Here is a 25,413-nt window from a genome sequence, read left to right on the forward strand (position 1 = left end):
GCACCAAGTTGTCACGGGAAGATTTGATCAATGCGGTGAGTTGGGAGTTTCTTGCTCGAAAGGGCTTTTTCTCTCGGGTACAGAAGCCGTGAAGGACTTGGCTGAGTTGTTATCACTGTATCAGGCTGTAAGAGTCTGTCGAGTCTTACTAGGTCTCCACAAAGAGAAACTTGGCGTTCATTCCAAGACAGTTCACTTAACCTTTTCCCCTCAGCCTTTTGGCCCCCCCTTGTCGATCTGCCTAACGGCTATTTTTACAGTCGACGAGGCTGCCTTTTTCTTGCTTGCCCATGTCAGCTTTTTGAGACCTGGAACGAGGCGGGCTTAGCTTCAGCCCAACGAAAGTAGCGCAAGCGTGAAGCCATGGTGACCCGCGCCCCCTCTCGAGAGTGAGAGGGACTTTGGTGGACCAGATTAGGATGTTTAAACGAGTCGTGGAGAAAGAATCCTTCCGCAGAAAGACGTTGCAACGCTGACAATGCACGTTTTTGTTGTTAAAGATCCGCAACCGATATTTCCGAAACGGACATAAGAATCGTGTCAAGACCATGGTTTTTCCTGCCTCCACGTTTTTGTCCTTTAGCGTAATCAGAGCTGAAATAGATGGCGTTGAGGCGGGTGATGAGTGATCAAGCCCGGTCAAGGCGCAGCCAGCCCAGGGTCATCCCCCAGCTTGCTTACAATCGGGGGCCGGGGTTTTGCTGACGGTCAGGAACTCGATTGTGATGATTTGGCGGTGCGACCTTGTCATTTGAGGGGATCTTGTTTCCGTCTTTGAGGTCGCGTAGGATGTTGTGACTGGGAGGCTGGTGACTGGGGAGCCTTGACTTGTGTTTGTTGTGCGGAAGGGATCGGAGAGGAATGCCTCTGAAAAAGAAAGCAGTGTATTATGTAACAATCCATACTCTCTGAGACCTGTAGTGGGCGAGTGGTTATGATGCTGCTTAGGATGAACATTTTCCTATTCTAAGATCTCGATATAGTACCATTCCTAAAGACATAGAATATTTAGAAGAAATTAGTTTATGCACTTATATCTTATGCACTTTCTTCACATCCTTTATGATGATCCACGATGAATTCCTTCTCAGTCATCAAGTACCTATTTTACCTACCTGCCTGAGTGATCAAGTGAGGCCTTGGGGGTCATGCTGAGTCGCCCTCGTCAGCCCCCTATGTGACTATTAGAGCGAAAACATACTACGTCCACTGGGACTTCATGACGACTTCATGACTTTTGAGGCTATGCACATAGTTTGCTACCCTGCGGGATTTGGTGGTGTTGCCCGTTGTCGAGGCTGACGACGTCGGTGGGAAAGTAACGACGGAACGATGGTATGGTCATCAGTAGATGATGACGAGACGAAAAGAAACAACCAAAATAGCGACGGGAAAAGGCAGTATGTTTGTTGCTAATTGTGGGCGAACATGCTCGGCTGCGCAGCAGGTGCCTAACCGATCTGACGTAGTTCCTCCGCAAGGGAGACCTTTTCAGGCAGCCTGAACTCCACAGCTCTCAGGCCTTGGACCTGTTCCGCAACTGCAAGGTTTCTCTGAATTTGATCAAATGTTAGGAGTGGTTGTGCTTCCATCTTATGGGTCCGACATGCCGGCCTGCTGCTGGTATACTGGAGCAGACACCACGCCTGGCACCGGTGCCCAATATTGAGAGACTGACCCTTGATACTCCGACGTTTGGGTTTAAAGTTGTCGATGAATTCTTACTACAGATCGACGATATCATCAAGAAGCGGGAGGAGATGGTGAAGGAACCTGCCGCTCAGGAACGTACCGAGATCCTAGAGTCCTTTCGTAAGACGGTAGACCGGACCAGATGCAGACACAGGGATTTCTCGATCCTTTGGATTGATAAGTATTTCTCCAGAATAATGTCATGATGGATCTTTAGTCGATCAACTGATGTCCCTGTATGCTGGTCGTGGGGGAAGCAGTGGGCTACCTCCCTCTGGTCAACAACTCAGAGCTTGCAGCCGCTTGGCTCCGGCAAGGTTCTCAGAGCCTATCTACCAAAGTCCCTTTGTTGACACTTGGAAAGATCTAGGTTGGAATGTACTCCAGGTAGAATTCCATTAATGGCGTCTTTATTCATAACCAGCGTAACATCTCATTCTGGATTATAGCCATCCTCGCCAAGTCATCCCTGCGTAGCCATCAACGGCGACGTAGCCAAACACTCAAGTCTGCTCCGCCTGTCCCTTTCTCTTTCCATACGTCCAGCAGTCCCGGTATCGCCAGGGGCAATCGAGTTCATGACCTCCCACACGTCCGCAGCGCGGACATTTGCTGCCCTGCATCTGCCCATGCGGCTCCTACACAAACCCTTGTCAGTGCCATCTTCCATTTGAGAGATGCGAGTCTACGACACCTTTTGGTCCCCCTTCTTTGTCTGCTCATTCATCTTTTCTACTTCTGCTCTTGTTTCCGGTTGTTTGCCGGTGTGGTTGGGAGCGCCCATGGACAAGTGCCGCGTGTAGGGTGCGAGGTTGCGCAACCGGTCCAGAGTAACTCGTGAGTTTCTTGGTCCAAAACTGAGATGGAGATGCATTCGCTTCTTGGTGATTAGACGTGGTAAACAAGTTGAGATGAGCAACGAGAGATATGGTTCAACTGACAAAGTCAGTTGTGAATAAACTCAGTTTACACGTGTTTGTTCGCCTACAACACTTGTACGTACAGATACCAGGCAGCATCCAACCGTCTGATAGAGTGCTCTTAAAATTGGTTTCAAATAAGGTTGGCTCGAGACATCCGGTCCAGACGGTCCGCCGCTGTGATGTGCCTCTCGCAATTTGGTTGTGTGATGGCGATAGTTAGGTCTTCCTGCCTCTCAAATTGATTCTTGTCCCATTTCAATCGTGACTCTTAGCTATCGATATTACGAGAGGCAAGAAAATGCCATAGCATTGGATGAGATCTGTTATGTAGGCAAGGGAGATGGAAAGCTTTGTCCAACCTAGAGGCACCATCTCAGCACCATGAAGGTCTTGATTGCAACATCAGAATAAACCAGCAGGTCTATTGGCCTATTTGTTGATCTCGAGTCTCAATCAGGTACTCTAGTCTTGAAAACATGTTGATGTGATTATTTGATGCTATTGCTCATTCTATATCCAGCCCAATTTAACATCCAGCCTGAAACTCCGGCCCCAGCGAACAAAGGAAACACTATACTATGCAAACATGACCAACAGACTTAGTAACCAGACTTGGCCAGCTTTTCCTTCTCACTCATGACAGTATCCTCCTCCTCCTCCTTAACCTCCGGCTTCATGTCTGTATAGCTGGGGAGCTCCTCCTTGGGCTCTTCGGTCTGTTCTCGGGTCTGCTGAGCGGGCAGCTCGGGCTCATCGGTGTACCTCTCCTGCTTCTCGGACAGGATGGCATCTCCAGGAGGAGGGACGCTTCCAACCGCCTGGACGATAGTTCTGTCGTAGTCGGGTCGGCCCTCAATGGCTCGGAGCACCTCAAACAGGGGCTTCGCACTCATCGGCCAGGCGACGTCCTCGGTCAAGATCTTGCGGGCGGTGATGCCGCGCTCGTTGTAGAAGGCAGAGTTGGCATCTCCTCGGCTGACGATGATGGTGCCATCAATCTGAACGCCTGCCCACAGTCCCCGGCTCTTCATGTAGCTCCAGACTGGTCGTGCAGTCTTGGTGACAGTAGCCTCGACACTTCCGCCGGTACCGAGAGGTCCGACGGCAATGGAGCCCTCCGCACCGAGAGACAAGCGGGGCTTTGTAAATGCGGCAACCTGCTCGGGGGTGTTGAGGACGCAGACACAGTCGTAGACATCGAGGCCAAAGACGAAGCCGGCACCAAGGGTGCTCACGATGAAGGACGAGGGAGGAGACCAGGTACCGTCCGGTCGGCGAGCGACGACAACACCAGAACCGCCGGCGAGGGAGCCGTGACAGGCACCGGCGCGTAGGACGTTGAAGATGGCGAGACCGGCGGCGCGGTGGAGGACGTGAGGGGGGATCTTGACCATGGACTTGCGGGTGAGGCCAGTGGGATGCATAGGACCACTGGTCTTGGGAGGGGTGGAAGAGCTGAGGTCTGTAGAAATGTCAGTATAGTTGGTGATTATTGTTGCTGGGCACTCACTGGTGAAGCTATGGAGGATGCGAGCGGCCTTGTTGCACTCCTTATCCATAGTAGTAGGCCACCATCCCTCAGCACCGATCAAGTTGGCGGCCTTGTTCAGTGGCCAGCCAGCCTTGGAGCTGATTCTGTGAAAGTGATGGCCCTTGGCCTGCTTGCTGGAGGCATCTTTGGGCTGTTGCTCCGATGGGGTAGGCTGTTGGTAGTCCGGCTCGACCGTGTAAGTGGGAGGGGCCTGGCCAGACTGCTTGAGAGGGTCGACGGGCTCGTTGGTGGAGTAGACGACAGTCATTTTGCTTGATGAGATGCGGTGATGTAGAAATTGAGTATTATGTAGAGTAGAAGTAAGGATTGAAGGTTATTGTGTGTATTGCTTGATCTGATCATTCCAAATCGACGGGTTCATCGCAGCCTTATATCCCACCTCGCCTCCCCCAAACCTCGCACTCTCTTTCGCACCGCCCTACGCAATGCATACTAATCACAATAGACTATTTCGGTGGGCGCAAGGCACCAGCGGATCAACATTGGCAGCCGCTGACCGCAGTCGGAGTCCCGAGATGGGTGCGCGTTGCGTGGGAGCTTCGTGGACGAGCGTGGCGCAGCACCGAGTTTTGTGAGAGCGAGCGATGCGAGAGGGCAATTTTTTGGTGACGCGAGGGTTGGGAGGCGAGGGCGAGGGGCGATGGAGCGGATTAGGCGAGTACTAGCGAGACAGCGGTGGAATGGTGGCGTGCTAGGTTGCTCGATAACAGGGTTCCTTGTCTCGCTGCTCGCTCAATGGGCGCTAGGATTTCCATCTTCCTCTTCAATCCAATTAGATCATTCGCTTTCAACAACCAGAAACGGTCGGTGTGGCTCAGTTGGTTAGAGCGTTGGTCTCATAGCATGACTTGGCCCAAGGTCAGGGACATCCAAAGGTCGAGAGTTCGAGCCTCTCCACCGACAGTTCTTTTTGCGTTTTGCAGCGAATCTTGGCTACTCTTTGTTGCTTCACACCAAGCAAGTCTTGTCGCTTTCTATATCCACCCATATGTGTCAATAGGGTGTCATATATCGGTCAGTGTCTCTTTTTGTCTTGAGTTTGTAGATCTAGCGCCCGAACATCTTTTCTTACCTACATACCTACCTACCTAAGCCCACGCTGTCGCGATACATGAGCCTTCTCTACCATTTAATAGGTATTAGTCTGTCGTGCGGACTCTTCAACTGACCGTACGTACATGGGTAGAGTAGCCGGATACCTGCTTTCTTTGGCTCGTCAACCTTGATTGGTCTTGAAAATTGATCTCGGAACCGGAGGCGACCTATGCTCACTCGTCTCAGCCTCGTCATTGACGTCTTCTCAAGAGGTGGCCTCATCCCGGATGAGCCAAGACTCTACGTCCTCATTAACATTGACAAACACGACAAGGTAGTAATTGTTATGACTGATGGGCTCAGTCCCAATAAATGCTTATTGCTGAAACGCCACAGATGATAGCAATGCACTCCTTGAATTGTGATAGGACCACGGACGGTTGTTGGTCTAGTCCCCATGTCGTACAAGCAGGGGTTCGTCCAATATCAAGACACACGGCAGCTGGCGAACCACGAAGAATCTTCCTGCAAAAGTTTGCCTCACAGCCTCCCCTCAAGTAACCCACCTTCAGAGGCACCATGTTGCACCAACCAAGACCCCTGATCCACCCTCATCAGCAAGCCGACCATGGCCTTCAGGAAGTCACAGACCTCCTCGACAAGTCGGTCGCCATATGCCGCCGTATGACAGCCTGGTCTGAGGCGAGGGCGTCACTGGATTCCCCCGTCGCCATCCTCCTCGACAAGCACACGAAGTGTTTGCAAGACGCCGTGTGCTCTCTCCAAACGAAGCTGCTAGACGCCAACCTTGGACCCAGAGGCGATGTGCCGGCCGACGTTGTGGCCCAGCTGCCGATTGTACGCGCACAACTCTTCAAGGTTCTCAACTTGGTCGAGATGCACGCTCGCTACCCGGCAACCGGCCAGGATGGGGGCCTGAATGCCCTGTTCGCATCCAAGTTCATCCTGGGGAATGATGCAGGCACTTGCTCGGCGTTTCCTTCGCTGGGGCCTGATGTTATTCAGCGAATAATGACGGGCCTCCAAGGGCTGCTGAAGACGATGGGAGTCGGCCAAGCCCAAAGTATCTCTCAAGACGAAGCTATTCGCCTTTTCAAGAAGCAAAGGTCAGTACTTGAACACAGGCGTATCCGGTGCTAAACGCTGGTTGTCGACCAATGGAACTTGGCGACTTGCTGTCCAGAGAGCTAACAATGCTAACAATACAAAAGGAACGATATCATTGCCTTCTTCTCCGAGATCGCCACCCGGCTCGACCCCCGATACGTCCATACATACCAGAATATGGAAGACGTCCCCTACAATCACGACTTCTCCTCGAGCATTTCAAAAGGCAGCTTTGCCTTAGTGCGAAAGGTCAAGTGTAGGCGTACCGATGAAGTCTTGGCCATGAAGACCTTCTTCAAGGAAAGCGACAGGGTCCAGATCCTCCGTGAGATTGGCATCCTCGAAGTGTGTGACCACCCAAACATTCTGAAGCTAGTCGAGGCCTTTACCGTGGAGACCGAAGACGAGGACGACACGATAAATCTCGTCATGCGACCTTGGGCTCCGTTTACGCTTCAAAAGTTCCTGGAATCGTCGGAAGAAAAGAGGAGAGCCCAGTGTCCCTGGTTCCGGCCCGGATCACCCCAGTCCGACTTGTGCATCTACCGCATCATGCAGCAACTGGCCGATGCTGTTGCATACCTGCACCGCCTTTCCATCAAGCACAAGGACATTAAGCCAGACAACATCCTTCTTCACGAGCCAGGATCTATCCCACCCTGCGCTATCGTTGCCGATGTTGGAGTCAGCAAGGTTCTGGTCCACAACGGATCTACGAAGTACGACGACTGTTCGTACCCTTACCTAGCCCCGGAGCAAGTCAAGAAGAGGGATAGCAGCCTCCGCGCAGATGTCTGGCAGCTGGGATGTTGCTTTGCTTTGCTGCTGGCCGTGTCCAAGGCTGGAACGTTGGGGTACAGACGGCTCTGGATCAGCTTCTCGCGGTCGGGAGAGGATTGTTCGTGTCAGATTGCGGGTGAGCATGGTCACTTTATGAGAGCCTTGAGAGACATCTGTCACCCCGAGTCTCGGGCAGATCATGCAGCGTACTCGCTCGTAACCAGCATGTTGAATCCAGTCCACGAGGCCCGGATTGACATCGAAGGGGTCCTTGCTTCGATACAGGGTCTGCTCTGTCAGCCAAGCCAAGGTGACGACGTGATCATGACTAATTAAAGAGAACCTGGGAAGAGGCTCGTTTGTTAAGGGGTTAAACGGGAGGAGACTTATTACATGACAAGATATTATTTGGAAAGGGACTTGGTCGGGGAAAATGATTCAGTGAGCGTATATTTCTGCTTGGGAGGACATTTTATCACATGGCATTTGGTACACATCATCTATGGCTTATCTTCTAGTATACGAATCTGTAGTGATTTGAAAGGCTCTATAAGACCTCTTCTTTATCTCCAACTATTTCCTTGTCCTCTAAAATTGTTATCCAGAAACAACAGAGGTGCGGCTACCTAACGTGATTCCAGCAAGGATACCCCTCAAGGCACTACTCAATATTTAAGATCAGGTATTAAACATTCATTGACTCTTACTGTACAACGCGGTAAACCTAGTTATTTGCTTGTTCAGATGATGCTAGTTTGCATTAGAGGCAATCAAGAACAAAAGTGCCGATCATGTATACCCATTAGATTATCCCCAATATACACACTCTACACACTTCTTATACACTAATCGCTCGTCGGCTACGTACTTGACCATGCTAGCTTCATCGACCAAGAAAGAAACACTCTCGCAAGTGGATATGATGGCGACGCCAGGCTCATTGTTGATCATCCATTGCAGGTTGTAACGGAACAAGGCCCGGACCTCGTGCCAGTTGTTGACGGCGTTGCCAACGTTTATGACCGAGGAACTCAGGGCTATCCAACCGCCGCCGCCAATCGAGGGCGCCAACGTGATGTCGGAGCAAGAGTCGTCGGGCACGCGGATGCGGATGGTGACCATGTACCTCCCCCCGAGTTCGAGGCGGGTATTGTCGATGGTCTGGTAGATGCCCCAGTACTCGTCCAGGGCGTTGTCGCTGTGCTCGTAGGTGCCGGACTGCTGACCCACGTAGAACTATTCCGTAGAGATACCCAAGCTGCCCGGGTTTCTAGTGTTGAAGATGTCCCATGGCTGAGGGGCGCTCGCTTCGAAGCCTCTGTTGACGATGAGGTTGGTTTCCTCTGGCTCGGGCTCGGCAGAGGTGGTGGTAGACTGGATGGCCGAGGTTATGGTGCTCTCAGTGGAAGCCGAATATAGAGTGGCAGAAGTGGTAGAAGGCTCGCTGGCTGAGGCAGTTGTCGATCTCGTGGTTGTGAGGACAGTGGTGCTCTCGGTGGAAGCCGTAGACAGAGCAAAGGAAGTAGTGGCAGTGGTAGACTCTGTGACCGAGGCGGTACTACTCTCAACAGAAGCCGTTGACTCGGTCTCCGAGGAAGCAGTAGTCGTACCGCTGAGAGAGGAAGAACTCAAAGGCGGCAAGCATGGTGAAGCCAATACTCCACGGGCCAAAGCCAACAGTGGAAGCGCGAATATCTCGGACCTCATGGTTAAGACAAGACTTGAAGATTCGTCAGGACAATGAACGAGCCACAGTGAAGACTTGCAAGAGTGAGAAAAAAGAAGCTTAAAAATAAGAATAGAGACGGTGCAGTTTTGTTCTTGACGATAACTGCGTGCCGAGTCAATAGTTTGTTAATAGTGCGCGCTTCAGAAAGCCCGCAGTGGCGTAAGTTGTAATTTCCAGCAGCTGTCAGCTCTGAGGGTTTGAACCAACCGGCGAGAGGCAGTCAGCCGGTGGCTCTGGAGAAGTAAGGAAGGCAAAGAAGACATTTTTGGCTGTTGGAGGGAGGCGCTGAGGCTTCTGCAGCGCCGTTGACATGAGGTTGTCAACCCAGCATGTTGTGGGTTGGAGATGGTATCCAGCACTGGCTGAACTGACCACTAGACGTTGACTGTAGAGCCAACACTCGTCAACTCATTTCAGAATTAAAGCATAGGTAGTAATGCATTCATCAATAGGTAAGCAGCTGCGGTTTGGCTTGCTGGTGATGTATGTGTAAATCGTGAGTCGTCTCGTGACTTGACTGCCCGAGATGGTTGTTCCCCTGCCGATCTCGACAAGAGGCGTCCTACCACAGCGCTCATCAACCAATCAGAAGCAAGCCTCTATGGCTCAGTGGTAGAGCGTATCACTAGTACCCCCCAGTGGTCATGATAAGGTCCCAGGTTCGATCCCTGGTGGAGGCATTCAACCAGCTTCTTCTGATTCTTTTTTGAAGCTCATTCTTTTTGAATGCCCCTGTCTCGGATGTTTTGCTGTATCCGTGCCGTCCCTTTTTGTTCCTCACAGGGCTGTAGGGCCCTTCCCCGGATGACCAGATTCCCGAGTCCGACGGAAGGTACGTACCTCTATAACTCGACCAAAGGAAGGCGCGGTCTTTCCCCACGTCATCTATTGCCTGGAGCTCCCGAGCTGTGGGAGCTCTCCTCCATCATGACAGCTCCACCATCACCAGCAAAAAAACCAATTTCCTCAACTCGAGCTCCATTCATTCTGTAACCCACATCTCCCACAAGATCCCCTCGTATTTCTGCAAGGGCCAGCTCGCTCGTATATCCCGACAGCTTCCGCTACCATGCCTGCCGAGGACTCCCGCTCGTACGGCGAGGCCGCCCACGAGACTGCTTCTGGCTTCATCGCCTATGCCCGCAGCTCTGTCGATCGTGTTGTATCCCCCGATTCTCGCGAGCGCGCGTACAAGAACACGGCCTCGTTCGCCTCTGATCGGCCTTTTCTCTTTGTGAGCTCCCTTGCTAATGCCTCCCTTGAAGCTACCATCAATCTGACTTTGACCAGTCTGCCATTGCTTTTCAGCTTCTCTTCGCCTTCCTCCCAATCCTCCTCTTCATCACATTCAGTCTCTCCACTGTCGCCTTTGCCCTCGGCGCTGCCGTCCTCTTTTCGCTCTTCTGGATCGGCGTCGCCCTCATGATCCTGGTGCCCACCCTGCTGGTCACATCGTCTATTGCAGTTCTCGCCTGGGCCTGGGCCGCAGGAAGCTTCATTGTTGTCCGGTGGCTGTATGAGCATTCACCCATTGGGGGCAAGGGCAGTGAGGTCGCCATCAAGCAGGAGAATGGGAGCTAGACCCAAACAATCTTCTTTCCAGGGCATGGTATTTTCTTTTCTTGTGGCAGTTACGTTTGGGGAACTGGGGACGTGGAAGAAGGTTTATGGTAATGGGAAGATAATCAGCGTTTTTCAGACTTTCGTATGTCTAGGTCTTGTACGACGCGATGGATTGATGGACACGGATAGGTTCCAACAATAGCGTCAACACTTCTGTTTAGCTGGTAATGGGTGATGGCAGGTAATACATCGCATAATTTCACCTCCACATTGGTAAACTCGCTGTCACCTCCACATCACTTGTCATCAAATCACACGCATGTTGCCAGTCAACTTCTATTCCACATTACAAGCAGAGCCGTCCGTCTATCGAGCATCCCAACCCAGTGACAGGTACATTACAAATACAGACCCTCTGGCTCACCCTCCTGCTTGGTGCGGAGCACTCTCTCACGCGCCGATCGGAAATCCGCCATCTGGACACGCATTCTCCGCTCTCGGAGAGCCAGCAGACCCGCTTCGGAGCAGATGGCCTTGATGTCGGCACCAGAAAGGTCGTCCTTCTGCGAGATGAACTCCTCCAGATCAACATCGTCGTTCAGGTTCATCTTGGACGTGTGGAGTGTAAAGATCTTGCGCTTGGTGTTCTGGTCGGGGTTCTCGAAGAGGATCTTTCGGTCGATACGTCCTGGTCGGATCAGGGCAGGGTCCAGACTCTCGATCTTGTTGGTGGCCATGATGACCTTGACGTCACCTCGGTCGTCGAATCCGTCCAGCTGGTTCAGAAGCTCCAGCATAGTTCGCTGGACTTCTCGCTCACCACCCGACGTCGAATCGTATCGCTTCGTACCAATGGCATCGATTTCGTCAATGAAGACAATGGACGGGGCATTTTCTCCAGCAACCTGCAGCATGTTAGTAGACGTTTCACCTGTCGAACAGCAAAACTCGCCTGGAAAAGCTGTCGCACAAGTCTCGGTCCATCACCGAGATACTTCTGGATCAGCTCACTGCCCACAATGCGCAGGAAAGTGGCAGACGTTTGGTTGGCAACCGCCTTGGCCAGCAGCGTCTTTCCTGTACCAGGAGCACCGTAGAGAATGACACCCTTGGGAGGCTTGATACCCATCTCCTCGTACAGCTCAGGATGGAGCAGCGGCAGCTCCACTGACTCCCTTACTTCCTGAATCTGCTGCTCGAGACCACCAATGTCGGCGTATGACTCGGTAGGAGCCTTGTCAAGCTTCATGACACTGACGATAGGGTCGGCATCATCTGTCAAGACACCAACGATGCTGACGCTCTTGTGATGCAGAAGAACACTGGCACCGGGTTCCAGCAGGTCCTTGTCGACGAAGCTCATGATGCTGACGTAGTACTCAGGGCCAGTCGTACTACTGACGATCGCGTGGTCATCGTCAATCAGCTCCTCCAAGGTTCCGACGCCCATGGGGCTTCCTCGCATGTCATCAACACGACCTCGCTCATCCGCTAACCGGTCGATATCCGCATCGGTGGCGGAGGTCTGGCCCTCCTTGGCGGCCTTGGCCTTGCGTAGACGCTCCTGGTTCTCGACGTACTCCTCCTCAAGCAAGAGATGATCGTGGATTCGCTGCATTCGCAAGAGACGGAGCTTGCATCGGCTGGTTGGGTAGACGGCGGGAAGCTTCTGGGCGGCACTGGTGCCACCGGCCTTTCTCTTCTTGCGGCCAACTCGAGTCGTGGGTCGGGGCGGAGGCTCGTACTTAGGCTTATCCTTCTATGAGGGGGTTAGAGTAGCATTCATCAAGTGTCCGCGATGCACTTGCCTTCTTGTCCTTGTCATCGCGTCCATCTCCCCCCATGCCAGATTGACCTTGACCCTGTAACGACGTCAACAGCTGCTAGGGGACCGTGTGTGGCCACGGAAGCTCACCATCTTGGCTTATCTAGCTCTAGGGGCTCAAGTTCTTCTGATTATCGATAAAAGAGACGCTCGCGATGTTGTTATGTGGAGGTGTGGCGGAGGTGGTTGTTGTGGAAGATCGAGGTCGAGGCTCCAGGCGACCCAGTGATGATGAATGCGAAAGCGCCAATGCAATCAGGCGCCAGGGAAACACGACAGCAGCTGGAGGCTAATCACGTGCTTTGGTCACGTGAGCCCTCAACAACATCTCGACCGACTATGGCATTCAATCCCATACAAATCGTTAATAATTTTACCGTTCGACTTTTGGACAGAAATATCAATAACCGGCTGTTGATATTTCGTTCATGATCATTTTTGAATCCATCGTTGTTGAGCGAAATTGGGGGCATCCCTGTCGGTTGCAGCCTGGAGGACCACGCTGCTGACTGGACTTCACAACATCTCACACTTCAATGACATTTCTTTCAGAAACTAACCTGTTTCTGTTAGTACCAATCATCTTGAATGAACAATGGGTTCTACAACGCTCCTTCGTGGCTTCAAAGTTTCCATTAGTACCCTTGATGCCTTCCTTGACGCCCACGGTGTATATGAGACATACGGAACTCCCCCTTTCTACAAAGATCATCCCGGCAAAGATGAAATCTCAAAGCTTTTTTATGCCAAGACCACACAAGCAGGCGGAACTGAGGACAAGAATAGGTTCCGGGTCATGATTCCCTTGATGGAAGGCCATGGCAAGTCGACCGTTGCGTACGTCACTTATGCCTGGGTCACGGTCTACGCACATCGCGAGGTTCTTCTGGATGAAGATCTCCCCATTGCCATTCCTGAAGGATTTGAAGAGTTGAGGCGAGAGATCTTGTCGTTTGGCGAAAAGCTTGAGGACCGTGACAAAATTGCGGACGAGGGCAAGATGGGTCTGTTCTTGGTTCACATATACGAGATCCGAGGCTTATACACACCTCGAGAAATGCTTGAATGGGCAAAGGTGGGATTAAATTTTGCTCTTTCGCCTCTTTAGCTGCTCGATGCTAACCGAGAGTCTTGGCCAGGTTCCTCAGTACTGCGACCAGTGCGATGCTGTGTTTGACGACCCTTATCAGGCGTTTACTCAGCGACAGCTGCATCAAGGAGATATACACGGATCCAAGGAGAGCACTTGTCCACTTCCTGAGGGGTAGATGAGAGTAAGGAAATGTTTGCTTGATTTTCAATAGTCATTAGATATCCATTAGGGGTACATTCAAATTGACCTCATCATTAGTTTCATTCAAGCTCGCGTCTCGTACTCAAAAAGTGAAAGACAAGCCCCGAAGACAATTAACTCCGATACCCCATCATAAGTTCATGACCAAACGCTTCAATGAAACCAACACCTAGCGAACAAGTGAGTAAATGCGGTGTAGGGCATCCCTCACCCTTTTCAACCCCGTGATCTCCTTGCGGGTCTTGGTCTTTTCTCGCCTTCGAGTCAGGCTTGGGAATAGGCGTTGAGCTACAGTTTGAGGCAGGCTTTTGACCTTTTTAAGCACCTGGACGGGCTCTTTAGACCATTCTTTTTGTTTCTTCTCCATAAGCAGGTCGGCATATCTGACAAAGATGCTTGTGACATCCTTCCACTCGGGATCTGGGTCCTTCTCTTGTATGATGGCGAAGCAGTGTCCGGCCCACGGGCCTCGCCGTTGAAAAAGACGTTCAAGTGTTGCAGTGGAACTATCAGCTGGAATGGCCTTTGCTTCGAGTAGAGATGTCCAGCAGATGTACCACAGCAAGATTGCGTCCACAGTGGCCCAGCGGTGGTTTTCAAGGGCAAGTGTCATGCGGTCTCGGTTGTTGTTCTCTAGTACCAAGCCCAAAGAGACGTATTCTTTTGTTATCAGGTTACGGAGTTGCCAACGAGTTCCCTCCACATAGGGGATTCGATCAATTGATGCTTTGAGAAGCGTGTGCAGTTGTTTTGGAATGCGGCTCATTGTGATGTACTTGTCGAATGCTTCAAGGTAGATGTTGCGGTTCTTCTTCGAAGCTTCGATGGAACATTGGAGCATGCGTTTCCTCCAAGTGTCTGAAGGATTTATTCGGTCATCGTTCTCGTCAACGGCCCATGGTTCATTGACCTCAGGATAGAGCCCGTGTAGGCTTTCAGGTAGATCATCGATGTATGAGCTAGCGCAGATGAGAGGAATGCCGGCCCAGCTTGGGTCGCTGGCCGAAGTGCGGTAGACACTTCGAACCATTGAGGTGACATGTCGCCAGAGGGTCCGAGAGCAGAGGCCGAGAGCCACCATTCCTGAGGCGCCGAGGGGTTCAAGGATCATGTCGATCAGCTCAGGGGGTAGCCTCTCGAGGTGGGAAGAGGGACGTATGTACGATAGAGGCGAAAGATCTCGCTCTGCTGGCCGGTATAGCTTTCTGAAGGCTCCAAAGGTCTCGAAACAGGTGACAGGGTCTAGATTCAGCCTATGGCAGAGCTTGGCCGTCGGGGCCATGACGTGCCACCCCGGGTGCTCGATACGGCTGAAACTCATCACGAATGATAGATGCAGTCCATTTCAGTAGTGTTTTGAAGGATGTAGAAGACTGGGATGGATGCTGGAGATGGCAAGTTATATGCTTGGCAAATATGCTGTTGCCTGTTGGCGCGTGCAGCTAAATTTAACCCCTGAGCTGAGTCCTTTCAAGCCAATCAAGACTAACATGGCTTGAAGCGAAACCCGGGAATAGCAAGGTAGCGTTAAGGACTTCTTTTATTTTTAGGTTTGGTCAAGGCAATGTTTTTGTTTGGGGGAATATTGAAGATGGGGACAGCTTTTGCATTGGATTATCATTCTTTGATTGAACTCTCCTCCTGGAAACCTCGTTGATACTAGCAAAAAAAAAAAAAAATCGATTAAACTCGCATCTCCCAGAAGAAGAAACCACGAGGTGGACATAATCTAGTCTACCTAACTGAAGTGAGTTCGAAACTGGGACTTGCCCACCTTCTCCCCATTCACTACAACCGCAAACTCAATAGAGGCGCCAGATGGAACCATCTCGATGTAGTAGTCTAGCTTCTTTACTCTGATCCCAGCCTTGTTCCAGTGATCTTCCAGACCCCAGAAGGGAACATCGATTGAGCACTTGATGGTGGCCCACTTGTTTACGGTACCATTATGGGGGGCGTGTCCTCATGGCACTGGTAGTTCGTCACTTGGAAGGTCCCGTCAAACATGTTGTTGGTTTGGTACAGCTGACGCCAGGAGTGGGACACCGGTGCTTTGGTCGACACGTTTTCTCCCTAGAATAGCGTTGAGTGCCGGAGTTTTCACAGCGAGGGGCAGCTACACACCTTTTTCAGGCACCATCTCACTTGGTTGGTAGCCCTCCACTCATGTGCCGGTTCGTCCCATATCCTGTCCTGCTGGAGATGTACTTTTGGGTTGAAAGGGTCTGTGTGCCTTATCCCGTAACTGGCTCTGGGGATGGTCGAAGTGACTTGGATTGGGATATGGCACTCTCGGTTGAAGGACGCGGTTCCGCTCATGAAGCCTTTATACATGGCTCCTCGGCAGATTGCCGTACGCCTGGTTGGCAAAGTGTTAGCTGGATACTGCTTGATGGTGTCTAGAAGATACTAACGGTCTCATTCCGGTCGATTGCAGTATGCTGATGTTGGTTGGCCCATGTTGTGCTTTCAGATGCTCGTACAAATAAGGGCTACCCCCTAAACCACCAACGAGAATGATTCCCTGCAACCATAAGAAGTGGTTAGAGTATGTCACGAGTAACTAGGTTGTCGCTTACCGTCAAAGACAAGCCCTGCTTCTTGGCCTTGAGGATTTGGGCTTCAATAAGCCCATCAATCTTAGCAAAAGACTGAATGAAGGCCTTTTGAATGTGGGATCTAGGGATATGGTTAGATTAGGAGACAACCAAAAAGAAGGTGGCCAGACCCTTTGAAATGGATATGGCCATTCTTAATGAAAGGCTCCTTTGTCATGTCGTTGAACAGCTCGTTGTCTTTCTGGTAAGCTTCGGCCGGGATCGACACCACGTATTCCTTGTTCACATTTCCAGGCTTATACTGTGGCTTAATGGAAAGCTCCCAGTCGCCCTTGAGCATCTCCTTGATGCCCGACTGGCTGATTTGATCCCACTTGCAACTTAGGCGATTCCTTACCCTGGCTTCAAACTCCTCGTCGATGAAGATACCTCCACAGAGTCCGCCTGCGTTGTTTAGTGCATGGGAAAAGAAATGGGACGCTAACTCTACTGACCTGTTCCTTCGACGGCCTCCCTCATCAGGATTGGGTCGACGCCCGTGATCTCGTAGGTGATAAGATCCTGGGATCCTTACATCAGAGACATGACTGAGGACAAAGCTCTTTGATAACTCACAACTGTACCACCTCCGGCATCGCAAATAAGGTACACATCACCCTTCCTCGGTTCGCGCCCTGGGTCATGCAGAGTCGATAGGGCGACAGGCTCTGGTTCCGGGGCAAATGTCAGGATAGTCTTGCCCGCCACTCTGCGATCGAGAATACCCGCCTTTTTGGCTGCTTTCTCCATGTCCTGCCTGGCATAGTCCTTCCAGATGGCAGGGACAGTAATTACGACGTGGAACTGGTGCGCCTCGAGGACTGAGTCTCCGCGATCCTTGGCGATAGACTCGAGTGTGTGACGCCAAATCGCCCGGAGATAATCAGCGATGAGATCGATGGCTGTCTTGCCGTTCTCACGGGCCATCTTCCGGGCGCGGAGGAGGAACTCGGATGAACGCAGTTCCGGAGATAGGTCCTCCTCCTTCAAAAGCAGGAGCTTGAACCAGGTAATGGGGGTGGTGTCCTTGTCCACCTCAAACCCCCATAGCAACATAGGATATCTCGATTGGAGCCTTACCTTCCTCTCGGCCCGACCCTGGCCAGCTGGTTATGAGGTTGATCTGTTCGCTGTTGAAGGCTGTTTGGGTAGCCCATGCGATGCCCGAATAGCTACGACAAGTCAGACATGGTTCCTGGATAGAAGATTGGCACTCACGTGGCCCCGAAATCGATGCCGATGACGAGCAGATTTTCATCTTCCTCATAGGCAGGCGGTTTGTCTGGCGACTTTGGACGACGAGTGGCATCAGACTTCGCCGGTTTGTTCCTGGAAGCCATGTTGGCTTTGAGAAGCGTCATGATACGGGAAGAGATCAGGTCAAAGTGGTTTGCCTCTACCTTTCTCCACATCGACCACACAGAAAGATATTTGTCCTATTATACAGTGTTATTTCCCTCGATTGTTCCTACATCGGCCGTTGTGACATGTCACCAAAGGAAGGCATCAGCGAACAAAGTTATTACCAGACTACAGCATCAAACCTAACACCCTAAAGCACCGTAACCTTCCTATTCTAACCATTGATGGTGTAGCCACAGGAGCTGTGTCTCTTCATGTCGATCATACGGGAAGAGACTTGTCCCGTGAGTGATGTCTTTGTTAAGACTAATTCTGTGAGACAAGGGTGTTGATCGACAGATGGAAAAGGAGGCTGTATTTCACTCAGCCTGAGGATTAGCCATAGTATCTTCTATTACAGATATTTGATTTACAACAACTAATAGCCCACGCCCATTTGCAGAGATTCATTGCCCCTGGCGGAGAACAGGCAGACTTGCACGAACCCATCACGGATGTGTCTGAATGCCACATCGGCGACGGACAAATGAGTATAGATGGGACTGGCCACAATAGTAGATCACGTGAAAAGTTAATTTGGTTACGGTGTTTTGTAGCATTGTAGTTTGATGCTATTTTGTGTCTTATTATAGCGTTCTTTGATCTTGTGTACGATGGAGACGTCATTGAGAAATAAGAAAAGAATGTGAGAAGTTAACATATTCCATGAGGATGCTAACTTTTGTTCTTTTCGGTGCGCGTGATGGTGTTATTTTCTGAACACCATGGTTTGACCGACACATGGTGCATCTGTAGCTCAACAACACTGAGCTTAACATGATATTGACGCAGAAACCATGGAACTGAAGACGGGGGGTCCTGTGAAGAAGCCACGAGTGGTGAACTGGGTTGTTACTCCGGGGGTGACTAAAAGGGGCAAGTCTACGGGCGAGGAGTTCAACCATGAGGAGATTCTTCTCAGCAGTATAGTTAGCTGTGAAGAATAGCTGCCAGGCATCTTGAGCTTGCCCTTCTCTTGTTTCTTTCTTGTAGCTTTGTTGTAGTTAGATGTTCGATGAGAGCAATTTTTTGAAGCATTACCAGTATGGGAGTGATAGCATCGGTCTCTTCTCTTTCTAGAGCGTTGGTAGCGACTAAAGATGAATTACTGTAGCATAAACATGATGTTCAAACTGTGTTCTTTGCTTATACTACATCTATACGCCTACAAAGCATGCGAAAAGAACTCTTTCCAGGGACGCTGCCTACCCGGTAGTTGTATGTGACACACCGAGCTGTGGGTAATTTTAAAGGTCAATATGTAAGATGTATATAGTCAAAGAATCAGTAATGGGCTTGTCTTAATTCTTTATTCTCCTGGGGGATAAAACTCAACGCCAAAGAATAACTATTTTGAGCCGCAGTCAACTGCTTCATCATTGACATTCTTTTACGCAGGACATCCCTGCAGGCGCTAGACGTAAGGTAATCCTTAGTGGTTGCTTAGTGGAGTGACGTCGCGGGCATCCACAGCCACACACGCCACAAGGCAGACCCCTCATCAGAAAGGACAAAGCCTGGGGCACCTTCCTCGACCACACACGAGCATAGCACAGCACAGCAAGCACCAGAGCCTTCCATCTGCAGCTGCGGAAGCACCACCACCACTTAACGTCTCCTCCTCCTCAACATCCGACGTTCTCCTACTGCCACGCATCAACCTATCACCACCAGCATCATCTCTTCCCTCCTGCCTCGACACACCTCCAAACATGGCTAGAGATCGCCGCATCATAAAGGAGCTCAAGGACATGCAGGCCGATCATGACAGCTCAGGCGTGATTGCGGCCCCAGTCAATGACGGCGACTTCGTCCACCTAAAGGGCACCTTTCCCGCCCCCCCCGACACTCCCTACGCAGGCGGCACCTACCAGGTCGACATCCAGATCCCTGAACAGTATCCTTTCAAGTCTCCTACAATACGATTCGACACCAAGATCTGGCATCCCAACATCAGCAGCCAGACGGTAAGATTCTTTGGCCGGGAAGCTTACCCCATTGCTGACTCTTGCTTCTGCAGGGCGCCATCTGTCTCGATACCCTCGGCTCCAACTGGTCTCCCGTCCAGACCATCAAGACGGCCCTGCTCTCCCTCCGAATGCTCCTCGAGTTCCCGAACCCCAAGGACCCGCAAGACGCTGAGGTGGCAAACATGATGCTTAAGGATCCTGAACGCTTCGCCCTCATGGCTCACGAGTGGGCTGTTAAGCACGCCGGTGCCCCGCGACAGGACATTGATCTGAGCAAGTGGAGGAAAGAGGATTCCACTACTACCAATCAGAATGATAACAGCAGGTATGTGGACGGGATATGTGCAGTCTGGGTTGCTGGAAACGCCTCGTATTAACCGCGAGACAGGTATTTGGGCTACAACAGGGACCTCGTCGATCGTTTCGTCAACATGGGATTCGCCCTCGACGCCGTAACCGAAGCCTTCATGTTCTTTGGCATCGACCAGAACAACGGACAAGATTACGAGCTGGAGGAGGCCTATATGGGAGACATCACGGCCCGCCTGCTGGGTGAGCATTGAAGCTCTCAGCGACACGACCGAATACGGAACCAGCGAACACGAGATAGTTACGAATATTTTGCATGGTATGGGGAGTTTGAATGAGTCTTGCTTTTGTTATATGGTATTTTTTTTTTGTCTTGTCTTCTGTTGCTGGCATAGACTGGGTGAATTGAATGACAGCGATGGAACCGATGCCTTCAGTCAGGTACTTGTACGTTAGACCGCGTGCAAGAGGAGGAAAACCACGCAGCGAGTGATTTGTTTGTGCATCTTGTGATGCATTCTTTCTAGGCGCCTGAACCAGCCTGGCCTCTTACTGCCCAAGCACCGAGCGAGACAGGTTCTGTAGCGAGCCAACCTTTACAGCTCACGTGTACTTCTAGCCCCAACCAGGCTGCCCCATGATATCATCATGTGTAGCTCAGAAACACTTTTCAGCATTGGACCTATTTTTCGCAGCGTAAATGTGACATTGACATTGTATGGCGCGCTGCATGCAGGCAGTGGATTATGTATGGCACGCATTCGCCTGCGAAAAAGAAAACACCAAGGGGCCCATCCACAATCTAGCGCCAGCCAGACCGTCCTTCTCTATCAGGTAGGTACGAAAAATCATGGAACATAATGCAGATAGCCCTCCGTGAGCGAGTCCTCAGCTGACCGCACTGGGCTCTACTAAGCTCACTTGAACACTCCCTCTCACACCCTTCTCATAGCCTCTCACATTCTCTCACACGAGACCCCAATCGCTGGAGCCCACAGGGAGATGTAGCAAGGCTGCCACTTTATAGCAGATCCCGACGGACAAACTCGTTGTACAGAGCCTTGCCCAGACCAGCGGGAGAGCGCTCAACAATGACGCCGGCGTCCTCGAGGGCCTTGATCTTGGTGTCGGCACCACCCTTACCGCCGGAAACGATGGCACCGGCGTGACCCATTCGTCGACCGGGGGGAGCAGAAATACCGGCGATGAAGCTGACGACGGGCTTGCCACCGTTGACGGTGTTGACCTGCTTGAGGAACTCGGCGGCGTCCTCCTCGGCGGAACCACCAATCTCACCAATCATGATGATACCGTCGGTCTCGGGGTCCTCGGTGAAGACCTTGAGGCAGTCGATAAAGTTGGTGCCGCTGAAGGGGTCACCACCAATGCCGACGACGAGGGACTGACCCAGACCGGCCTGGGTGGTCTGGTTGACGGCCTCGTAGGTCAGGGTACCGGAGCGGGAGACGATACCGATGCGGCCGCGCTTGTGGATGAAGCCGGGCATGATACCGATCTTGCACTGTTCGGGAGCGATAATGCCGGGGCAGTTGGGGCCAACGAGGCGGGTCTTGTTTTGCGACTTGAGCATGTCGGTGATGCGAACCATGTCTGGGAAGTGGGCCCACGTTAGACCACTCACCACCCAAATTGAAACTGTCATCAGGGTGAAAACGTACCATGCTGGGGAATGCCCTCAGTGATGCAGACGACGAGAGGGATCTCGGCCTCGAGGGCCTCCTCGATACCGGCGGCGGCAACGGGAGGACTGAAATTTTTTTGTTAGGTCTCGTTGACATTGATCCCCACCAGATACACATACGGGACGAAGAGGGCGGTAGCAGTGGCGCCAGTCTCCTTGACGGCTTCCGACACATTCTTGAAGACGGGGAGGTCGAGATGAGTCGTGCCAGCCTTCTTGGGGTTCGTTCCACCAACGACCTTGGTTCCTATTGACGGCGAGAGTCAGCCTCAAAAGCGCACCCCTGTCACATGCATCATGACATGTGTCGTAGTATTGATGTAGCGAGAAACCGTACCGTATTCGATAGCTTGTTGCGCGTGGAAGCTACGTCACCCGATTAGTTTTGGATGGTCTAAAAAAATTGTGTGAAAAAAACAACTCACGTTCCCTGCTTTCCGGTGAAGCCCTGGAAGATGACCTTGGTGTCGCTGTTGATGCGCAGGTTGTTGATGGTCTTGGCGTACTGCGACGACGAGTAGGCGCGGCGGCCGACATTGCGCAGCGCAGAGGCGCGGGTGGCTCTGGAAAAGGACTGCATGATTGGAATGTGTATTATAAGGGGAGGGAACGAGGTGAGAAGACGCCGCTGGTGCAACGTCAGAAGCAAAAGCAAGGGCGGGCGAGTGGTGGTGGTGGTTTGAGGAGGGGAGCTGTTGGGGAGGAAAACTGTCGATGGTCCAACTAAGGAGCTTTGCCCTTCGGGAGAGAGTGAGTGCGAGTGTGCTCTCGTATCAAGATTATCCCGTGCCCGGGACGTAACGGCCTAAGCCCAAAAGGGCCCGACCTTGTTCACCTGCTTTTTGAGTGACGCTACGGGTGGTCACGGAGGAATTGTGCCGAGAGTCGGCAGACGGCTACTATTTGATCCGACCGTTGCCGTTTAAAAGCCCCAGGTACAGCGCCCTTGGGGACTGTAGACCACTCACGAGTGCCGGGGCGGCGCTTGCCCTTACCTCGAAACCCTCGCCGAGCGTCTCCAGCGCGGCTAATCACGGGTGCTTCGGTGAAGCTTGACCACTGCACGAGCCTGCGTCATTGGGCGTCGTTTTTTCTTTTTCATTCGTGTGGGGAGAGCCCACGGGGTTGTTCTTGCACCGGACTTGCATGTCCAGTGGTCAAGTTGATTAAAGTCCAGAAAAAATTCACTTCCGGTGAGGTAAAAAATCGAATTGCGGACAATGAGAGCCCGTCCCCGTGGATGTGTGAGCGGCATGGATTTGAAACTGCCGAAGAAAAAAAAAAAGAGCACCTGATCTGATCTACCAAGAATGCCAGTTTTACATCTTCCTGATCTCAAGAAAATCTCTGCCATGAAATACCGCCTTTCACGTAAACCCCAAGACGGCTGAAAGAAAAAAAAAAAAAGGTTCCTGGTGATGGAACATGCTTGACTTGAGAAACCGAGGCTTCACCACTGCCTTGGTCCCCTAGATGCCTCGGTACGGCACTTCTTGTCGGTTGAGTGCCTACCGAAATTCGACTGGGTCAATTGAGGCCGAGACCCTTTTTGCTTGTGCTTACGTCAATGAGGTTTTTGAGCGCAACATTTTGAACCTGAGCGCCAATTGATTTGACCTCAATTGCAGCCATTGTCTTGATCTTAAAAGATCTTTTTGATGCTCCAGCCGACTGCTAGAACTCTCGCGGCGAGGTAACAGGCGACGGCTAGTGCATACGACAGACCCGCAAACGCGATGAGAGCTTTCCAGCCCGCATCACCGCGATTACCGGCCTCAAGGATTGCTCCAGCGATTGGGAGACTGCTGAGAGTTCCGAAGCTGGCTACCATGAATGCTGTCGAGACGAAGCGACCGTAGTCTCTCGGGTCGCACAGTTGTCCGAGACAGACAGGGGCCAGACCCAGATTACTGCCGCTCGCAAAGCCAAAGACGACCGCGAATGCGATCAACATTGGCTTGGAGTCTCCAGCAGGTAACCACAATCCAAATACAGAGATACTGCACAGAATAATCGTGATGACAATCACGTTGAACCGGCCAAGCTTATCTGCAAGGAAACCTGGTAGAAATCGGCCAACCAGAGAACCTGCATTGAGGATCGAGAGAAGCGTGTAAGAGTCGGTCGTGTGGTCCGAATCCCTTCCAGCATAGGACACAATGTACGTCAACGGCACAAAGAGTCCCCATTCCATAAAAAAGATCCCAAATGCCGACAAGGTAAACTTGAGGTCCTTGAACATGGTAAGGTCAGGCCACACCGAGGTGATCTTGTCCTGCGGCGGCAGACGCGACCGCAAGAAGACGGTCGCTGGCACGTTGAGACCTAGCAGGATGAACCCGAGAATGCGGGTCGTCCAGGCGAAGCCCACGCTTGGGAGGAGCTTCTGCAGGAGAATTGGAAAGACGACGCCTCCGATTGAACCTGCGGTGATGGCGATGCCAGTTGCGAAACCGCGTTTGGCGTCGAAGAAGTGTGCAATTGATGCGTAGGCAGGCGAATTGAGGAGCGCGCCTCCCAGACCTCCCATAACTGAGTACGAAAGAATGATCTGATAGAATTCTTGACAAAACTTAGACTTTACTTCATCCATTGGAGTTTGAGACTCACCTTCGCAGACGCTCAGAATCAAGAGGCTGCTCCCAATGAGCACGCCGCCAGCAGCGACCATGAGCTTCGGCCCATACTTGTCAAAGACAGGACCGACCTGGATGCCGACAAAAAAGACGATGAACAGGTACAGGCTAAAGATCCAACCAATCTCGGACGGCGAGTAGTCGCGCAGCTGGTTCTGAGAAAAGTACGACTCAAAGACGGCGGCAGTGTTGATGAGACCAAACACGGAGAGCATGGCACAAAAGGCGCCAAACACGACGAGCCACGCCTGAAGCCCGCCCTCTGGGAATTCGAGGTCGGTTGCGTTGGATGCCGTGTCGGCGGTGGCCGAGTTTCCTACGGCCCCGTACCGGAGGGGGCCGGCCTTTTCGGGGTCATGGTCGGAGGGGCAGTGACTTTTTTCGGTCACGGTGGTTTGGACAAGCTCGGTCGGCGCAGGGCCAACGGCACTCTGGTTTTTTAGGCAGGTTTCCTCTGCATTGTGCGCAAGAGTCATAAGTGGGAGGGGGTTCCTCAATAGATGGGTATGTTTGCAGGCAACTTTCTTCAAGTTGGGTGTGTTTCACAGATGGGAGAGATGGGAGAGGAAGAGAAATTGAACAGGTCAAAGCGAGGAGGGTGGGAGAGAATTTATGCCCATGTCGATCGGGCAGAGGAGATGCCGAAGTCGGGTAACAATTGAGCAATTGGTGGGGAGGGTTGCGGAAGCAGCATGCAGGCTTGGCAGGCTATCATCTACACCGAGCTCTGGAACCCATGAGTCTTGTTACTGAACCAAGTGATTCATTGCTATGAGCTAGGTCAATGTTGTTATCCCGCAGAGCGCTGCAGGCTGTCTCATTGACATGAATGGGTTACGATAGTTCAAGGTACAGTAGCAGTCCCGCTCTGACTTGAGAGTTGACTTCAGGGGGTTCAGCTGAACTTGGCTCTAGCCGGATACGAGCTGGCTAGCCCAGCCACCATGTCACAACATTGAAGCTTGACTCCTCTACCCAACCTGAGATGCAGAGGCAAACGGTGGTTTCTATTTTAGTTGTTCATATTACTCAATGAGGGACATCGTTTTACATAAGAGATTTAGACAACTTCCTCTAACAACTATAGGAGAAGAAACTGTCTGCAAGTCAACAAGCTTCTCGCATTTGAGTGAGGGATATATAACTGTTAACTTATTCTAGATAACCTCCTCAGTCATCTTTATTGTCAAAACTGAGTTGTGTCATGTGGCTCCGAGTGTTTATGAGCCCATTGTTCAGCCCGAGACAACCTTGCGTGTTACACGTCCAAGCCTAGA

General features: G+C 51.7%; 11 protein-coding genes and 2 non-coding genes across 13 annotated transcripts; 6 read left to right on the top strand and 7 right to left on the bottom strand.

Moving 5' to 3' along the window:
- Window positions 1-3,214: 3,214 nt before the first annotated feature.
- On the bottom strand, window positions 3,215-4,414 carry LRP88_12171 (uncharacterized protein; the record flags this gene model as incomplete). Its single annotated transcript, XM_083248568.1, has 2 exons — window positions 3,215-4,070; window positions 4,122-4,414. The coding sequence occupies 2 exons, from the start codon at window positions 4,412-4,414 to the stop codon at window positions 3,215-3,217; spliced, it is 1,149 nt and encodes a 382-aa protein (XP_083095998.1).
- A 556-nt stretch (window positions 4,415-4,970) lies between these two features.
- LRP88_12172 lies at window positions 4,971-5,070 on the top strand. Its single transcript has one exon. It is a non-coding gene; the product is annotated as a tRNA-Met (tRNA).
- Window positions 5,071-5,781: 711 nt separating this feature from the next.
- LRP88_12173 (kinase-like domain-containing protein) lies at window positions 5,782-7,446 on the top strand (the record flags this gene model as incomplete). The annotated part of the gene is made up of 2 exons (XM_083248569.1): window positions 5,782-6,329; window positions 6,435-7,446. 2 exons carry the CDS (start codon window positions 5,782-5,784, stop codon window positions 7,444-7,446), a joined length of 1,560 nt encoding a protein of 519 aa, XP_083095999.1.
- Window positions 7,447-7,917: 471 nt separating this feature from the next.
- LRP88_12174 (uncharacterized protein) lies at window positions 7,918-8,817 on the bottom strand (the record flags this gene model as incomplete). The annotated part of the gene is made up of 2 exons (XM_083248570.1): window positions 7,918-8,346; window positions 8,437-8,817. The coding sequence occupies 2 exons, from the start codon at window positions 8,815-8,817 to the stop codon at window positions 7,918-7,920; spliced, it is 810 nt and encodes a 269-aa protein (XP_083096000.1).
- Window positions 8,818-9,434: 617 nt separating this feature from the next.
- LRP88_12175 lies at window positions 9,435-9,519 on the top strand. The gene has a single exon. It is a non-coding gene; the product is annotated as a tRNA-Thr (tRNA).
- A 389-nt stretch (window positions 9,520-9,908) lies between these two features.
- LRP88_12176 (lipid droplet assembly factor 1) lies at window positions 9,909-10,420 on the top strand (the record flags this gene model as incomplete). Its single annotated transcript, XM_083248571.1, has 2 exons — window positions 9,909-10,073; window positions 10,130-10,420. 2 exons carry the CDS (start codon window positions 9,909-9,911, stop codon window positions 10,418-10,420), a joined length of 456 nt encoding a protein of 151 aa, XP_083096001.1.
- Window positions 10,421-10,800: 380 nt separating this feature from the next.
- On the bottom strand, window positions 10,801-12,320 carry LRP88_12177 (proteasome regulatory particle base subunit RPT2; the record flags this gene model as incomplete). Its single annotated transcript, XM_083248572.1, has 3 exons — window positions 10,801-11,307; window positions 11,373-12,161; window positions 12,318-12,320. 3 exons carry the CDS (start codon window positions 12,318-12,320, stop codon window positions 10,801-10,803), a joined length of 1,299 nt encoding a protein of 432 aa, XP_083096002.1.
- A 502-nt stretch (window positions 12,321-12,822) lies between these two features.
- On the top strand, window positions 12,823-13,495 carry LRP88_12178 (uncharacterized protein; the record flags this gene model as incomplete). The annotated part of the gene is made up of 2 exons (XM_083248573.1): window positions 12,823-13,302; window positions 13,367-13,495. 2 exons carry the CDS (start codon window positions 12,823-12,825, stop codon window positions 13,493-13,495), a joined length of 609 nt encoding a protein of 202 aa, XP_083096003.1.
- Window positions 13,496-13,690: 195 nt separating this feature from the next.
- Window positions 13,691-14,842, bottom strand: LRP88_12179 (uncharacterized protein; the record flags this gene model as incomplete). Its single annotated transcript, XM_083248574.1, has 1 exon — window positions 13,691-14,842. One exon carries the CDS (start codon window positions 14,840-14,842, stop codon window positions 13,691-13,693), a length of 1,152 nt encoding a protein of 383 aa, XP_083096004.1.
- A 1,005-nt stretch (window positions 14,843-15,847) lies between these two features.
- LRP88_12180 (Hsp70 family protein) lies at window positions 15,848-17,174 on the bottom strand (the record flags this gene model as incomplete). Its single annotated transcript, XM_083248575.1, has 5 exons — window positions 15,848-15,880; window positions 16,101-16,200; window positions 16,250-16,523; window positions 16,574-16,640; window positions 16,695-17,174. The coding sequence occupies 5 exons, from the start codon at window positions 17,172-17,174 to the stop codon at window positions 15,848-15,850; spliced, it is 954 nt and encodes a 317-aa protein (XP_083096005.1).
- A 2,057-nt stretch (window positions 17,175-19,231) lies between these two features.
- LRP88_12181 (ubiquitin-conjugating enzyme/RWD-like protein) lies at window positions 19,232-20,052 on the top strand (the record flags this gene model as incomplete). The annotated part of the gene is made up of 3 exons (XM_083248576.1): window positions 19,232-19,486; window positions 19,540-19,814; window positions 19,878-20,052. 3 exons carry the CDS (start codon window positions 19,232-19,234, stop codon window positions 20,050-20,052), a joined length of 705 nt encoding a protein of 234 aa, XP_083096006.1.
- A 767-nt stretch (window positions 20,053-20,819) lies between these two features.
- On the bottom strand, window positions 20,820-22,080 carry LRP88_12182 (succinate--CoA ligase [ADP/GDP-forming] subunit alpha; the record flags this gene model as incomplete). The annotated part of the gene is made up of 5 exons (XM_083248577.1): window positions 20,820-21,409; window positions 21,478-21,566; window positions 21,621-21,747; window positions 21,838-21,866; window positions 21,926-22,080. 5 exons carry the CDS (start codon window positions 22,078-22,080, stop codon window positions 20,820-20,822), a joined length of 990 nt encoding a protein of 329 aa, XP_083096007.1.
- A 1,062-nt stretch (window positions 22,081-23,142) lies between these two features.
- Window positions 23,143-24,612, bottom strand: LRP88_12183 (MCT family MFS transporter; the record flags this gene model as incomplete). The annotated part of the gene is made up of 2 exons (XM_083248578.1): window positions 23,143-24,062; window positions 24,111-24,612. 2 exons carry the CDS (start codon window positions 24,610-24,612, stop codon window positions 23,143-23,145), a joined length of 1,422 nt encoding a protein of 473 aa, XP_083096008.1.
- Between the last annotated feature and the right edge of the window lie 801 nt (window positions 24,613-25,413).

Source organism: Fusarium phalaenopsidis (assembly GCF_050370095.1).
Source record: "Fusarium phalaenopsidis strain FUZ10S chromosome Unknown contig_32316, whole genome shotgun sequence".
Lineage (NCBI taxonomy): Eukaryota > Fungi > Ascomycota > Sordariomycetes > Hypocreales > Nectriaceae > Fusarium > Fusarium phalaenopsidis.